The sequence below is a fragment of the Micropterus salmoides genome, unplaced genomic scaffold (assembly GCF_014851395.1).
Source record: "Micropterus salmoides isolate LMB-PRFRI ecotype aquatic unplaced genomic scaffold, ASM1485139v1 Ms_hic_scaffold_18, whole genome shotgun sequence".
Classification (NCBI taxonomy): domain Eukaryota; kingdom Metazoa; phylum Chordata; class Actinopteri; order Centrarchiformes; family Centrarchidae; genus Micropterus; species Micropterus salmoides.
In genome coordinates, this window is record NW_024040928.1 from 32,156,175 (window position 1) to 32,174,149 (window position 17,975).

General features: G+C 45.2%; 1 protein-coding gene across 1 annotated transcript in view; it reads right to left on the reverse strand.

Annotated features, from left to right (window-relative positions):
• The window catches only part of LOC119908584 (kinesin-like protein KIF26A), a 56,785-nt gene that overhangs the window by 23,357 nt on the left and 15,453 nt on the right, over window positions 1-17,975 (reverse strand). The window contains exon 7 of the mRNA XM_038726370.1: window positions 1,643-1,835. Coding sequence (XP_038582298.1) covers window positions 1,643-1,835 — 193 coding nt within the window. The remainder of the gene's footprint in view (window positions 1-1,642; window positions 1,836-17,975) is intronic.

Here is a 17,975-nt window from a genome sequence, read left to right on the forward strand (position 1 = left end):
GCAGGAAGAAAGAACGAGGAACACGAATAGAAAGAAAGACGGTTCTGTTTAAAGACGTAAAGTGAATCTCTGCAGCTGCTCTGTGAGCCGTCTGATTGGCTCTGTGACGGCATTACAGGCTGCTGAGCTGCTCTCAGTTCAGTCCATCAAACTGTTTATGAGCCCGCAACCACGAACACTTTACGACCAACCAGCTCCAATAAAAACAGAGGAGAGCCCTCCGGTCGCTGCGAGAACCCAAAGGAAATGGATTCTTTTAAGGAACGAGCGTCCGTGAACTTCTGCAACGTGCTTAAGTTACATCAGTGACATGACTTTATCTTTTCTTAAACCTAAATTAACTCTCAGCTGCAACAGAAACAAAATCACATTCCTTCCCCCCGTCAGCCCATCTCGGCTTCGGTACGTCTGTTATCTGTCTGAAGGTGTTTGCTCTGCGGACCTGCAGGACGACCAGCAGCTCCGATGCAGGCGATCTGATCTCAGAGCATCAGTATTCAGGAGGTCTGAGCTGCAGCAGAACTCGTCCGGTCTCATTAAAATGCTCTTTAACTTCTTAAACGTTTGTGCCGCTGCTGAGGCCCAGACGTCCGAATAATCTGAAGGAGAATCAGGCTGAACTCCAGCTCCTTTCATGGAGACTTTAAAGCTCCAGTTATTAGCAGCTGCAGAACGTTTCATCTTAAAGAGCTGCGAGGTGACGGAAGAGAGACTGACAGAAAGCAGGCTCTGAAGACACAGCAGAGAACCTGGCCGACTCACTGAAGGCTTCATCCCTCACAAACATTTAGACTTCATCCAGATTTCATCAAGACATCCACAGGTTGTTTCATTTATGTGTTTGCAGTAGCAGAAAGCAAAGAGACGGTTTGGGAGAAACCTCTTGGAACACGCAGCCATAAAGAACATATGGAGCCTGACGTTAATTAACGAGCTGTCGGGATCCAGGTCTTGTGGTTGAGACCTGCTCCGAGTCCTGCATGTCAGGTCTGATAAAATAAAATCCACTGCAGGATAATCGCTTCCCTCAGCAGACAGCAGCCGATCTGGCAACACGATCAACTCCGACAGCCGAGCGTCTGATCTGCAGCCAGCAGCTGAGCGCCAGTCCAAACACAGCTGAGCATGTCTGCAAACACATTACATAATGTCAGCAGACACGAGTCCTGCTGGACCGCATCCATTCATCTGCTCCTGCAGTCTGAGCAGCTGAAGGTGGCGCTGGAGGGAAGACCAGGAGACAGCAGGACTAAAATCCTTCTTCTCACCTACAAAGCTCTTCATGGTCAGGCTCCACCTTATCAGAGCTCATAGTACCTTACTACCCCAGCAGAGCACTGCGCTCCCAGAATGCACCTGTGCTGCAGGACCACCTCAGTCTCACAGTGATCCAGTGATGCTGTCTGGACGTCCATGCTAACAGCTGATCCAGCTGCTGTTACTGGGGACAGTTTGACAACAGGAGAAACAGGAAGTCACTGAGGCTGTAATTATAACTGGGGGATGAAATGACCCAGATCCGGATTAAGATCAGGGACCAGCAAAAAAACTAAAGAAGAGCCTTGTTTGCTTCCAGCAGCCTGAGAACCAGCTGACCAGGACTCTGCTGCAGGGCATTCTGGGTAACAACATGTCGTCTTACCTTCCCCATCCCAGGAGTGTCCTTCACCTTTGACCCGGCCCGGAGGAGGCATGGCGGGACGGCGGGCGGGGAGAGCTGCAGGGCCCCGCTGAAGCCCCCGGTGTACAGCAGGGGTCCCGGGGCCTCACCGGGCGAGGAAGCGGGGCCAGGCTGGGACTTCTTCCTGCGGGACAGACTGAGCTTCTGAGCCGCCCTGAGGAGACAAAGAGATTCAGACTGAACACGGTTCTGTTAGAAAGCATCGAGTCAGAGAACGAACACGTCGCCTCTCCCTGCAGAACATATTTCAGTTTGTCACCACATGTCTCAGTTTGAAATGCTCGTGTCATCAGCGTGTCATCAGCGTGTGGTGCACGTTACAGAGGCCCAGTGATTGGATGTTTGTTGGTGAAATGCACCTTGGGAATCGTAGTTAACGTTTACCTCGAGGTTTTACGTCTACAGGTTTCTTGAACCTTTGACTTTTTATCAGAAGCAGATATTTCTTATAATCTGTACTACTGAGGATTTAACATCTGAACCATGAGTCATTGGGAACCAGAACCAGAACCGGAACCGGGGTTTGAGGAGGGTTAGACTCAGTTCTGACATCATTAAAGAAGAAGAAGAGTCTCCCTGCACTCCTCCTCCTCTTCATCCCTCCATCCTACTCACTGAGTCCAATCAGAGAACAGAGCGTGTAATTACAGCTGCCATGAAGGACGGCAGAGTTCAGCCTGTGGGAAGACACGGGGGGGTTCTGTGTGTGTAGGTGTGTGTTGGTGAAACGCTGACATTTACACTTCCTTAATGAGAGCTGTTGATTTAAGCTCCTCTAAATCTGCCTCCTCTTTATTCTCATGAAGCTTTCAGACACAAACCAACACAGATTCACCAGAGCGGCTCAGGGTCTCTATCAACACAACTAAAACTATTTATTTAGCACTGCTGGTAAATGAGAGGCTGACTGTGAGCAATAAAACTGGTAATAAACAGAAACTTCCTGTTTCAACGCGACTCGGAGCAGCTGCAGACCAGATCACCGGCAGCAGAGTCGGACCTGACGCTCTGGTTCCAGAGAGAAAGGTGATGTCACCTTCATTATTCTTTATCAACACAATGAGGAAACACTTTTAATTAACGTTATCTGCAAAGTGTTTCAGTAGCTTAAAGGGTCATTTTAAACCTGGGCGCTGTCTCCACTCAAAGTTTTGAATCCTGCAGTAGATTCTTCAGTCAGCAGCTGCAACATACATCTTCTACAAAATGGCGTCCAAACCGAGCTTCTTGTTGCCCCCGACACGCTCAGGTTGTTAGACCAGGTGTCTGACAGCATGATGGACAGGATCCCTACGAGGGTCTCCTGGTGGCCCCCTTTTGTTTTTAACAGGAAACTGAAGTCTCGCTCTGAAATCTGGTGAGAGGCGAGTTGTCGCAGGAAGACGACAGGCAGAGCTGGAGGGAGGAGTTTGTTGTGTCGGAGTAGAAAAATAGTCTTGTTAGCAGCTCCTCTGCTACACGACCTCCTCTCCATCAATTCAACACCCTCTCACTCCCAACTCAAATATCAAGACCGCTGGCGTCGCTTTTTAACAACCTGGGTAACCTTTAGCATAGTTTCTCCGAGGTTTAGGGCTCCGCGGTCCAGCTAAACTTTCTACATAAAAGGACTTGTTAACGTTGGTTATGTTTTAAAATTTGGTTAGGGTTAGGAAAAGATCATGGCTTTGGTTAAAATAATGTTCTTTACGTCACTTAACTTACGTCAGTTAAACGAAAACCAGTCTGGTTTCTGGCCCACCGTCCACCCCAACCACCTCCTCACTCTGACGTTACAGTTATATATTATTTATTGTTCAAAATGACGCTACGGGGTTTCCCCCAGAGCACTGACAAACTGACGCCAACGGGTGTTGACCATGACCACTTGGGAGTGAGAACGTGTTGCCACCAGCGTTTCAAAGTGAGAATTGTCCTTGAGTCGTTCAGCTGCCGGCTGAAACCATCTTTTTGTCGCTACCAGTCATTTCCACACCAAAATGTGTACATATGGACCTGGATTTAAGCAGAGGTTTCCAACCCAAGACTGCTATTTACTGTTCCATCACACAGCGAGGGGCGTTTGTAATAGTTTGTCCAACACATTTCTGTCAGCGGGGGCAGAGAAAGAAACAGAAACACTGTCAGAGTAAAGCAGCAGCTACGTCCTCCAAGATGAAGCTGAATCAACACAAACAGAAGGAGGAGGGTTCACTACAAACTGGCAACCCAGTGTGATGTTCACTCTCCACTTTATCCTCCACAGGGAGTCAGAGACTTCACTTGTTTTTGTTTAGAACAGCAGAGAAGAACTTTCCGTCTTTGCTAACAGTTTCCGGCAGATATTTATTAGTGGGCAGTTTATCAGATTAGCAGGTGCAACGCTAGAGAGAGAGAAATCTTTCTGACCTTTCTGTTTAGCTCGCTGCTGTTTCATGTGAGGCGGCGAGACTCAGAGGGTCAATAATGAGGCTGTAATAGATTTAACAGACTCAGACAGAAAGAGACCTCAGAGACTGATGGAAGGGGACGGGCTCTCCAAGAGTACCAAGGTGCTACTCAGGTTTAAATGATAGAGCTTATTTTATAACCTCACATTAAAGTTATCGCTCCCTTTGCTCCATGAAGGAACTTATGGTTAAATCTGGACCAGGATTTCTCTACTTTATTTCTTCCACTGTGTTTTCACACATCAGCAACCTGATAAACGAACAGATAGTCATCATATAACTGGGCCAAAGTAACTTAGTGAGAGGATTTGTTTGGGGAACAGATACTCACAGTTCCTTCCAGTCCATTATCTGCTCAAAGTTCTTCGCCTTGAAGAAGAACCAGGTCCAAACTTCTCATCCTCACTCGCCATCGTAAAGAAGCAGATTTATTCCAACAAGAACAGAAGTCACAAGTCTAAAGGAGGGAAATCTGATACATATCTGAGAATGAGCAGTGATGAAAGTGTTGGATACTGAAACATGGCGGCACGTGGAGCCGGCGCAGGTTCAGAAAATTAAAGTTTTCAGATCGAGTCAGAGATGACGAGTTACCCAGTACACTGACCCCAGACGGCCTCGCAGGGCTCCAAGGACAGTTTTCAAATTGGGTTTGATCCAAAATCTAAAACAATGTGTTCACGTGACCGAAGGTGTCCGGTAAGAATCCAGCAACTTCTGAAGGAGAATTAGTTGTTCCAGGCAGGATTTTGATGATCCGCATTCCTTTAGTCCAAGTAACTTCTAACCATCGTCAAACCAATGACTTCCCGTATCGGTAAAGGATTTATTTCGTCTTCAGAAACATTCTTCTGAAATCAGATCTACTTCCTCCTCTGACAACAAATGTCTCGCCGATCAAAACCAAACAATGAGTTTATCCAGCCGCTTCCTCTTTTCCCCAAATACCTGAGAGACTTGGCTCAGTTCGTCCGTCCATCTCTCCCTACTGTTATTATTTGTGCAATGATTCACTTCAGTCCTGCAGCTCTGTGACTCTCAGTCAAGTGATCAGAGTCCTTCCCACCAAACTGCTCTGGAATCAGTTCTTAACGTTCCAACAGGTTTCAGTCGGCCGGATCTCTTTACCCTTCACACATCGGTGAACTCTCTCTCCGTCTGTCCACCAGTGTCCTCGTCTTTCGTCTCTCACAGGAAGTCCTGGGGATCAGGGTCGGCTGGAAGTTTTCAGGGAAAAAGCGGTGTTGAAACATGATCCAAAGAAAACGGAGTGGTGAAGTCCTGCAGAGAGGAGTGGACGTTCACTTCTGTTTGTCCAGCCAGAAAAATCCAACAGCTTCATCCCTCCGTCCGACCGCATCCTTGAGCCAAACGTTGCACCAGATCTCCTCCTGTGAAGCTGAAATTCAGACCTTCTTCCGCTCACCTCTTCTTTCCATCGTTATCCTTCACTTTCCTCCTTGATATTTCTCTCATTTGACCTCTTTTCCTCTTTCACCTACTTCTTTTTCTTCCACCTCTTCCTCTTTCCATCTCTGTCCTTTACCTTTATCTCCTCTGCTTCACCTTCATTTCTTTTATTGTACCTTCCTCCTCCTCCTTCCTCCTCCTCTCCCTCTCTTCTCTCCTGTAGCTCCTCAGTCTGTTCCTGCAGTATCGCAATGCCTTTCCTCTCCACCCCTCCCTCCTCCTATTCCTCCTCCCTCCTCTAACTCCAGGAGAGAGAGAGGGGGGGGGGAGATGAAGGGAAGCAGCAGCAGAGGAGGAATAAAGGAGCAGGAGGTAGAAATGAACGAGTGAATGAAGGGCGGTGGATTCCTGCCTCTCGCTGATGTTGTTGCCGGGAAACACTGGCGATGCTCCAACCTCCCTCCCTCTGTCCGCCTCGCTCACCTTCCCTCCCTCCCTCTCTCTCTCTCTCTCTTTCTTCACAGCCCCGCCTCTTCGTCGCGTCGACACACAGCAGCCGTGAAAACCACACACACACACACTTGACATGCTACATGAATACTTCATGAGATGACAGACCCCCCCACCGCCGGACTTCAAAGGCACTCAGCATGTGTGTGGAGAAGAAACAACAGATCTGTTGAGGCGATGCAGAGCAACCTGAAGTGGAACGTGGCTTTAGTTTCGCGTCATGTGTTTGTGTTATTTTAAAGTTTCTGATAGTTGGAGAATAAAGAAACGCTCTCTGGTCTTAATTAATTAATTAATGACTGTTTGCAGGACTGGCTTCTTCTCTGAGCATCGATTAAACCAGTTGGGAAACTGGTTCTGACTGGATGTTGATCTGCAGGACTGGACTGAGCCTCCGCTCAGGTCAGTTATTCAGCAGATTATTCAGTCATTTTCTGCACCGATTTATGTTGCTCATTAACTACACAAAATACTGCGCTTATATATTTGTTTTACTAGTTATATATTTTAGTAGGAATAATTCCACAGTATTGTTTTGGTATTAGAATTATTTCCCACAAACTGAGACTGTCCTCACCAGGAAAATGACAATATAGGTCGAAATTACGACCAATATTCACGTTTATTGGCAGCAACCTCTAGCAGCCGTCCAACAGTAGCTCAGGAGGAAGTCGGGTGACGTGTTTAGTCTACGTAAAGAGGCAGGACGGGTCAAATACAGGACTTACGTTTGAGTCCTTTGTGAAACCAAGTAAATGTTGTGAGTTTTAACTTAAATAGCTTTTTCTGACTTCGGTCACGTGACTACAGTAATTTACTTACTTTAAACAAAACCACGACATTTTACTAAACCTAACCAAACTGCGATCGGATCACGACATTAACATGTGGTTAAGATCAATTGACTTACGTAACATAGTTAACGTGTGTCTAATGTGTGGTTTTGGGAGGCCTGGATAAACCACCTACTGTATGTTGTGGTTCAGTTTGGAGGACTTGTTGCACTAACCATTATTACTGTAAATGATGATCTTTACAGTTCTGTTTGTGTTGATGCTGTGTGAAATGTATTATTAGCAGATTATCACTGGGACAAACAGCAGCTGAGAGACGTCCCCAGGGGCCGTCATGGTTGCACTTTAATCAGGATTCACTATCATCAGAGTTTGATGGAGCTAGGCTAACAGTTACCCCACTGGCAGCATGGGGAAAGTGTGCTAAGCTAGGCTAAACACACCCTGGACTGGACAGAGAGGAAAGCGATCGAGCAGAAGCAGGATAGTAAAGTTAACGAGAAGCTTCACAGAGACAGAAAATTTCAAACACACTGTGGATTCAGACCGTGGAAAGTTCTTCTCTCCACGAGGTTTGGGGTTAAAAAAGAAAATCAATAAATCAGTAGCACTGGACAGATGATGAGTGATCAGAGGAGCAGATCAATACTGCAAAAAAAACAGTAATATATCTGCAGAGAGAGAAAGAGTCTGAGTATCCTGAGCCAAACTATCCACAGATCCATATCCCGATCAATACTCTGAACCAGACACCAATCGATTCGAGGTGAGCCGCCTCAGGGAACCTGTCAGAGAGTGATGATCAGCTGCTCACCAGAGCAGCTCACCTTTTAATTATTAACACCATCCAGATTTGTGTGAATCTCAAATATCTAATAATATCTTCAGGTTAAAAACAGGCTGCAGGTTCAGACCTCTCTGATCACTGATCACTGATCCATTTCCTGCTCTGAAGTCTGCAAACACACTGAATATCCACGTTATTTGAATCCTAGTTACTGTAACACCGTAACGCAGGGGCGGCTTGTTCATTAGGGCGACCGGGCGACACACCGCCAAGCTGGGAATAAGGCAGGAGATTTTTTTCTCAGACTTTCTACCACACTGTGAGCTGTGACTGTTTTTGACAGTTTGTCTCTGAATATCCCTGTCCAATCAGCGTCAAGTCATGTTCCGGGGAGTCCCGCCTCTTTTGATTTCTGTCTGGTTGTAAATCACCCAGATCTCTCTCAAAGACTTTCATGTAAAGGTTTTTTGCGAGCTGAATGCAATCTCTATGGGTTCCAGGAGGAACCTTACGTGTTTACGTCATGTGCCCAGCAGCAGAGCTACGTTTCTGCCACCTGAAAACGACTCGCTGACGACGCTGAAAATTCAACCGTGGTGTCGGGAGATGCAGCGACTTGAGGAGAGGAAAAGTCCGCTAGCCACTAGGTTAATTTATGCTCAGTAAAATGCCATAGGCTAAGCTAATAATCTTGATAGTTATTATTAAGCCGAATTTTATGCTTATGTTAAATGTGATTGTTATTAAGCCATGTTTTATGTGTGGTGGTGGAGTTATTTTAAAGTTAGCTGCACTTAACCAGTAACAATTATTTGATGTGTTGTATTTTTCTTTTATTGCCAGAAACCGAAGAAGAAAGAGGAGGTAGCATGATGTGGCCACCACTGGCATCTTGTCAGAGGAGGGTAAAAAGAAGGAGTAGGAAAGCAACACAGAAAATAAACCACAAATAATAGAATATACCTTTTATATTTCCCCTTACATGCCTTGATGTTTATGTGTAAATACAGAGTGAGAATGGGAGAACAACACAGAGCTCGTTGTTACTGTGTGATTATAGAGAACAGTGGAAACTTTAATACAGCCCACAGTCCTAATATTACTGTGTAACTACAGGATAACAAGTGGATTTTTTACTCTCTGCTTACCTTATTAGTCTTGTGTAATGTGTGTAACTTAAAATTTTTTAATAAATACTGTGCTCCTCTGTACCCCATTAAACATTTAAGATTAGTTATGTTTGATCCACCTTCATATCCAGCATATGTGACATTATTACATAACTGAAGCCTATTACTTGAGACGGGTCCTTTAGCTGCAATGCAAAAGTAACTGTAAATAATTTTATTCATTGCACATCATCAGCCCAGTGCCACTGCGCTTTATTCTGGATTTATTGTTCCTAAATAAAAGGTTTGTCACAGTTAAATCAGATGATTGTGAGAGTCATTTGTTTTGTCATTATTGCTAAAGTAGTTGCCTTTACATCCAAAGGTCTAAAGATCTGTTGATCTTCACTGTGGACTGTTCATTCATTGACAATGAACTTCAGGATGTAGCTGTTCACAAATACTGTACAGTATGTAGCCTAAGGAACGATCATTGTCTTATAGCAGACGTAAGACCATTGCACTGGTCACCTTAGCCATCATCGCAACAATTGGAGCCGCCGCTGGTGTAACGAGTTTTTACAGGCTCAGAGGTCGACTGGCAGATTCAATAGACAGATAGAATGTAAAAAAGACTAAGAAATTGCATATCTGTGATGTAATGGCAATTAAGTCATAGTTATGGGAGAAAAAGCCCTAATGTTAATATTAAGATCTGCAGATTACGTTTCAGGATATTAATCATGTCACTCTGAATGTGTAAATGAAAGACGCCAAGTCTCTCAGCCCTCATTAGCCTGGACAGCCGTTAGCTTGTCAGCAGCTCCACCTCTGCACCATCAGGCTTCATCTTCATGCTGATTATCCTGCCACACTCTGTCCTCCACCCTCCACTGCTGCTGTCTGCTGACGGAGAGCGACAGATCTGTGGGGACGAGCCGGGCAGCGCTGCACAGATCAGTGCTCTGCAGTACTTTGTAACACTAAAGGAAAGAAAATGCTTTTTATGTTTTAATAATCATTCTTCACTCCAGTGTTCTGAGGGGGAGGCAGAGTATCTGAAAACCTGGACACATGAACTAACCAAGCAGGAACCTCCAGCTCTCATGACTGAAGCACCTTAAACCTGCGTTCTCTCCAGCAGCCAGCAGGGGGCGACTCCACCGGCTGCAGAAAGAAGTGTGATTGTATAGAAGTCTCTGAGAAAATGTTTCTACTTCTCAGCTGATTTATTCCCTCAGTAAACACTTTCCCGATGAGTTTATGGTCTCAGTCGCTAGTTTCAAGTGTTCTTCAACACAGCCTGATGTTCATTTAGTAAATTATGGTCCCATTTAGAGGAACAGAGACCAGGAAGCAGGGGAGACTTTAGGGCGGGGCTACAAGCTGACTGACAAGTCTCTAGCCAAAATAAGCATCCTGGTTAAAATCACAGGTAAAGTGAATTGCAGATGCACCTAGCTAAGCCAACTAACTTAAAAAAAAACAATATGGTGACAGCCAAAATGACTTGGCTTTAAAACGGTAGTTCACAAACCAACAGGGGACGTCACGGCAGCTACGACCACTTCACAACTAAGACTGTCTGAACTGGAGGTTCTAGCTTTAGTGATTTGGAGGAAATGGCCCGTAGAATCTTTCAGTCCACCAGCTCGACTCCTGTGAAGTCAAAAACACATTTGTCTTTTGGGGACTGTGATCAATAAGAAACTTAGGGGAATACTCACTTCTGTTGCCAGCGGTTTAGACATTAATGTCTGTGTGATGTGTTATTTCAACCCGTTCTCCCTCCCTAACTCGTCACATATGGACGCATGGTCAAGACCAATCGGCGTCAGTTTGTGACGCACTGGGGATCCCTGTAGCGCCATAGTTCAACGCAGTGGGGGAAGCCCAGTAGCGTCAGTTTTTGACGGTAAATGTAGGTATATGAGATTTAACAGAAAAGACTGAGTAAGGAGGTGGTTATTTCACAACTTTAATAATGCACCATTTCAAAATGGCAATGTTTTGAAACGCTACTGTTTTATTTTGAAAGTCTAACCGGACGTTGCATATATATTGTTGCTAACTTTACCGGAAGTTGTACATTCAACTTGACGCTAAAGGGGTACCCAGGTCGTTAAAAGGCGACGCCAAAGGACCTTGACCAAGCGTCAATATGTGAGGAGTCAGGAGTGAGAATGTGTTGGTTATTGTGAGGGGACAGCTACTTTACACTGTTATACAAGCTGCATGCTCACTACTTTACACTGTTATACAAGCTGCATGCTCACTACTTTACACTGTTATACAAGCTGCACGCTCATTACTTTACACTGTTACACAAGCTGCACGCTCACTACTTTACACTGTTATACAAGCTGCACGCTCACTACTTTACACTGTTATACAAGCTGCACGCTCATTACTTTACACTGTTACACAAGCTGCACGCTCACTACTTTACACTGTTATACAAGCTGCACGCTCACTACTTTACACTGTTACACAAGCTGCACGCTCACTACTTTACACTGTTATACAAGCTGTACGCTCACTACTTTACACTGTTATACAAGCTGCACGCTCACTACTTTACACTGTTATACAAGCTGCACGCTCACTACTTTACACTGTTATACAAGCTGTACGCTCACTACTTTACACTGTTATACAAGCTGCACGCTCACTACTTTACACTGTTATACAAGCTGTACGCTCACTACTTTACACTGTTATACAAGCTGCACGCTCACTACTTTACGCTGTTATACAAGCTGTACGCTCACTACTTTACACTGTTATACAAGCTGCACGCTCACTACTTTACACTGTTATACAAGCTGTACGCTCACTACTTTACACTGTTATACAAGCTGCGCGCTCACTACTTTACACTGTTATACAAGCTGCACGCTCACTACTTTACACTGTTATACAAGCTGCACGCTCACTACTTTACACTGTTATACAAGCTGTACGCTCACTACTTTACACTGTTATACAAGCTGTACGCTCACTACTTTACACTGTTATACAAGCTGCACGCTCACTACTTTACACTGTTATACAAGCTGCACGCTCACTACTTTACACTGTTACACAAGCTGCACGCTCGCTACTTTACACTGTTATACAAGCTGCACGCTCATTACTTTACACTGTTATACAAGCTGCACGCTCACTACTTTACACTGTTATACAAGCTGCACACTCACTACTTTACACTGTTATACAAGCTGCACGCTCACTACTTTACACTGTTATACAAGCTGCACGCTCACTACTTTACACTGTTATACAAGCTGCACGCTCACTACTTTACACTGTTACACAAGCTGCACGCTCGCTACTTTACACTGTTATACAAGCTGCACGCTCATTACTTTACACTGTTATACAAGCTGCACGCTCACTACTTTACACTGTTACACAAGCTGCACGCTCACTACTTTACACTGTTACACAAGCTGCACGCTCACTACTTTACACTGTTATACAAGCTGCACGCTCACTACTTTACACTGTTACACAAGCTGCACGCTCACTACTTTACACTGTTATACAAGCTGCACGCTCACTACTTTACACTGTTATACAAGCTGTACGCTCACTACTTTACACTGTTATACAAGCTGCACGCTCACTACTTTACACTGTTATACAAGCTGCACGCTCACTACTTTACACTGTTACACAAGCTGCACGCTCGCTACTTTACACTGTTATACAAGCTGCACGCTCATTACTTTACACTGTTATACAAGCTGCACGCTCACTACTTTACACTGTTACACAAGCTGCACGCTCACTACTTTACACTGTTATACAAGCTGCACGCTCACTACTTTACATTGTAGCAAAGTGTCATTTCTTCAGTGTTGTCACATGAAAATATATAATCAAATATTTACAGAAATGTGAGGGGTGGACTCACTTTTGTGAAATACTGTATATTGCAGAAACTCTTTTATGGCCTAAAGTTCTCTCTGTAGAGTATCTTGTATTTTCTCTGTGCTTACTAAACTGATTTTGGTTATTTTGATCTGCTGGTTGTCAGGATTTCTCTGCAGCCTGGTTTTTCTCGCACCTCGCAGGTTCAAACGTCATGACATCATTTCACTTTCAGGAGCTTGACCATTTCGGTGTGCCCACAGCCTCTCATCTTCTCCTTCCACTTTAAAAATATAAAATATCCCAGTCTGATTTCTCACGGCGTGGCAGAGCAGAGAATGAGCTGGATGTTGCTGTTTGAGCCTGAGGAGCTCTGCTGGGAATCCACCCTGAGCCCTGAGAGCCCCGTGTTCATACATCAGCAGTGAGAGGAGGTCAGCAGCAGCCCGGGAACCCGGGAGCGCTGAGGACTAACATGACCCACATTCTTAAAAAGCCTCCGAGAGTCCTGCTGAGACGGAAACCTGGATGTATTATTTCCAGACGACAGCTTTTAACAGATGAAGGAAGGGAAACCTGCTGCTTCTCTAACGTCTACCTGAAGACGTCCGTCTGTGTCTCGGGTAAAGATTTACAGCCCAGTATCCTTTCAGTCCTTTATAACCCCCCCGCAACATGAACGCTAATGCTTGATCCAAAGCTAAATATCTCTGAAAGCACCCTCAGGAATTCCACTAAATGTCAAAGAATCTTTGCTGTTTGAAGCCATTACAGAGCATGAACAACGAGACTATAGCCCTTTAACTAGTGTTTAGTGTAATCACACTAATAAAGTTCTGATCAATGGTTCTACCTCTGAGATTTACATTCCTGATCTTTTCAGACTCAGCAGCAGCTCTGACCCTGCCTGGTTAAAGCTCCTCCTTGGTGCTGTTCCAGGTCATATTTTGGTGCATCGCTGCAGCCGAGCAGAAACCTCAGACCTGTTTAGTCTCGCAGATTTAGGAGAGGAGCTCTTCAGGACCAGGACGTCGATACAAAAGCTCGGGCCGGAAGCCAGAAATCCACTTTGGGGAACCCGACCCTCCTCAGAGGGGAGCGGGATTTAATGTTCAGTTCATTTTGGGGTTTTTACTGAAAGTCTAAAAAAACATTCAGAGTCTTATTTTAATCACTGAAGAACGAGAAGCTCATTGAAACAGCCGAGCCAATCACAGCGAGGTGTGACGAGTGAACTTTAGTGTCCTCAGTCTGATCTGACAGGCTCCTGTGGCTCACCTGGTCTTCACCTGCTAATTAGACTCACACCCCCACATGCTGACGTGTGGGTGGACAGAGACACGTTTTCACCCCTTCCTCTGAATGACGGACTCTTTCTTCTCTTTCCCGCTTCGTGCTTCTGATTGAAGCTGAGCTCGGCTGAGTTCAGCCTCAGTCTGTCCCTGGCTCTCTGCAGCAGGAGGCCCTCTGTTCAAAGGCACTCCACCCACCTCTCCGTCCTCTGTGCTCTCTGTAGCATGAACAGCGTGCAGCAGTTAATGCATACCGTATCAGATGGGGGGGGGGGGGTTACTGGTGACTTTGCCACTGTGGGGGTTTGTCACCGATAATTACAACTGAAGCCCAGCAGCTTTCACACAGAGAGGTGGCGAGACGTCAGACAGACCCCCCCCCACTGACGAGCTCTGACAGCTGCTCTCATGTTGCTTCATTTTGAATGAATGTTGGCGCCCGCTGTGCAGCAGTCGGAGGGCGAGGGGGATGTTTAGTCGCAGCGACGCAGGGATCCATCAGGAGCTGGATCTGAAGGGGTCGACCCCCCAGTGAGGCTCCGTGTGTGTCTCTGAACCCAGCAGTGGTGGAGAGTAACGAAGTACATTTACCAAAGCACTGTAGCTTTGAGGTTCTTGTACTTTATATATCTGATATCTTCAGTTACTTTGCAGATTCAGATGAATAAAACCCAATATAATCCTGATGAAGCTGCAGAATATAAAGTCACTAACAAGAGCTCCAACTTTAAAGTGATGAACACATGAATGCATCAGTAATTATAATCCAGGAATATGATGTTGTACTTTTTAATAAACTACATTTATCTGACAGCTTTAGTTAGTTTACAAATTCAGATAATTGTCAGAAAATGAATCATTTCAGCTTCTCCCATGAAGATCTGCTGCTTCTTTTTTAATTTATTTGTTAAGAACGTTGATCTTTGGACTGCTGGTTGTGAAGGCGTCTCTTTGGGCTCTGGGTAACTGTGACGGCAGAATCTTGACAAACCAAACAATCAATGGATTGATGGAGGAAATAATCAGCAGATTGATCCAGAATGAAACGAACCATCAGCTACAGTCTGAAACTAAACAGTTCAGAATGAGCTGCAGCAGCAACATCCTGCTTTACTTTAATGAGGAGGAAAAGAATCTGAGGAGGAGATGTAGTAGGACAACAGGGACATTTTCCTGTGACCTCACACTGCTGAACAACACAATCATCTGGACTAAAAACAGAATGCAGCATGAAATCAGGATGCACTCAGAGTCAGAAGGGTGAGTTTGTGCAAACCTGCGAGCTTGTTTATGTGTGTAGGTTTATTTGTAGGTAGGTATGTGTGTGTGCTCTGCAGGGAGCTGCAGGATAATTGAGCCTTCAAAGATCTTCAGATAAAAGCAGAGTGACTCTCTGCTGCCTCCCCTCAGCTCTCACCATCCTCTGACAGATGCATACTGGGAAGTCTTTGAAGTGAACGGTGGGTGTTACCGACCCTCGAGGCTCGTCTGAAGGTCTTCCGCTGAGCTCCGGTGTTTGAACAGGACGGAGCTGCTGGAGTCGTTTCACTGAAACTGCTGCTTTATGTCACAGATGTATTTTTACTCTGTACTTAGCTTATATGTATTTAAAGCAGCACCATGTGACACCCACAGGTGCTCTGTCACTTATCTCACCGGTCCAGACCCTCCTCAGGTCTGCAGACACACCTACTGTAGAGGGGCAATTTACACCTTTATGCTTCTTAGAAGCCGAATTCAGACAGGACTGATATTTGTGGGATGTTGAGTCCTCACCTGCAGATGGACAGGTCCATGGGACAGACAACACTCTAGATTTGAATCATCATTTATTATTTTTTTTCCCCCAAAAATTAATTCCGATCTCGTCCCATCACTAAAATCTTGTCTTTTAGGATCAGACCTCCTGATTTGTGCTGTGTTTCGTTATGACTGGTGGTTCAAATCCTACCTCTCGGGGCGTTTCCTCAATGTTTTGTGGCAAGGACAATTATCCTTCTTCCCCTGCCTCTCTCCCCAAGGCTCAGTGCTTGGGCCCCTTCTCTTCTCAATTTACCTCACTGGGGTCGATCATTCACTCACACGGCTTCTCTTACCACTGCTACGCAGACGATACGCAACTCTACCTATCCTTCCCGCCAGACGATCCCACTGTCTCGGCGCGGATCTCAGATTGTCTATCAGACATGTCTGCATGGATGAAGTCTCGCCAACTTCAACCAAACCTCTCTAAGACTGAACTCTTGGTCATTCCAGCCAAGCAATCTATCCACCATAACATCAAACTACAAACTGCCTCCTCAACCATCACTCCAACCAGGGTGGTGAGAAACTTCATGATTGATGACCAGCTGTCCTTTTCAGACCATGTTGCTACTGTCTCTCAGTCGTGCCGCTTTGCTCTATACAACATCAGAAAAATCACCAGTACACCACCCAGCTGCTGGTACAGGCCATGGTTACCTCTCTGTCCTCCTAGCAGGTCTTCCAGCTTGTGCAGTGAAACCCTAACAAATGGTTCAGAACTCAGCAGCCCGTGTGGTTTCTGATCAGCCCAGAAGGACTTATGTCCCTCCATTACTCAGTGACCTCCACTGGCTCCCCGGTGCCTCCAGAATCAGATCCAAGTCCCTGATGCTTCATACAGAGCTACTACCTGGTCTGCACCATCTACCTAAACTCCATAATCCAAGCCTACATTCCTTCTCGGCCACTACGCTCCTCCAACGAACGCCGCCTGGCTCTGCCATCCCTTTACACAAAGCGACCTCAGTCCCTGTTCTCATCTGTGACACCACGATGGTGGAACGAGCTACTGTCCGCCTCTGGAGCAACTAGGGGTTAAGTGTCCTGTTCAAGGACACATTGGTGTCTCACAGTGGATTCAAAGCCGGGTCTCTCACCAAAGGCATGCGTCTTATCCACTGCGCCATCACCACCCAGATCTACTTGGGGAACCAGCGCTCTAACTAAGTGAGCTATACTGGCTGCCTCTGATAACACCTCGAACCTCTAACATGCACTTTCTGTGCTTTTCTTCTTCTATCCCCTTACAGTTACCTTGTATTGATTGCACTTTCTGTAAACTCTAACTTCTTTCCCTAGGTATTTACCCCATTGATGCGATATGTGCTAACAGCTCTTACTAGTATTTATTGCTGCTTTTATTTATATGTCTTGTCAGTTGGAGATCTCGCGCTGTATTTCATGCTCTGTTGATGCTTGTATGTTGTTCCTCAAATGTAAGTTGCTTTGGATAAAAGCGAAGAGATGTCAGATGAGTAAATGTAAATGTAATGAGCAGAAAGAATTTCCCTTCGTGGACAACAAAGGAAATTTGATCTGATCTAATAAACTGAGCCGAAGCCTTCGTCACACTCAAACCCTGCTGAACCCCGAAGACCTCGCTGCTCCTCGACAGCTTCAACCGCTCAAACTGGATAAAAATAGTAAATCTGCCAATTAGATTCTGTGCAGAGGAAAGAGTCTGTGTTTGACTCGTGAGGCGTGTCCTCGCAGCTGAATGTGGATCGGGGGAAGAATGGGATGAAATGAAATGAAACTTTTTATTGATCCCTGAGGGGGAACTCATGAGATTCCGTCTGTTTCTCTTTTTAAAGGTTCCTGCTGAAAGCTGACGGACAAGTTCTGTTGGAAAGTTTAAAAATCTTGAGTAGAAACGGAATATGATGCTTTAAATATTGAAATAACAGAAATGGAAATATTCGGCATCACTTTAGACAGATTCCCCCTGAAATGCAGCCTGACAGGTTTAAGATCTTTATGAGCCAGCTGAGTGAAGACCATGAGATGCTGCTGAAAGCTCTCAACCTCTTCAATGTGTAAAAAGATTTTAAAATGTACTACGTATGCCATCATGCATACTTTTTCCAGTTCTTGTGTATGTCATTTGTTTGTTATGTTTTGTATTCACTGTCCTTTTATCAGCTGGTCTTTGTTTAGCGGCAGTTTCTTTTCATTTTGTGTTTATACATTTATATATATTTTGTCTTCATATCATTGCATTCCTAGTACCTAATAAGTCAAAAGGCCGAATAAATTTGACCGAACAATTGCGTTGCCATGT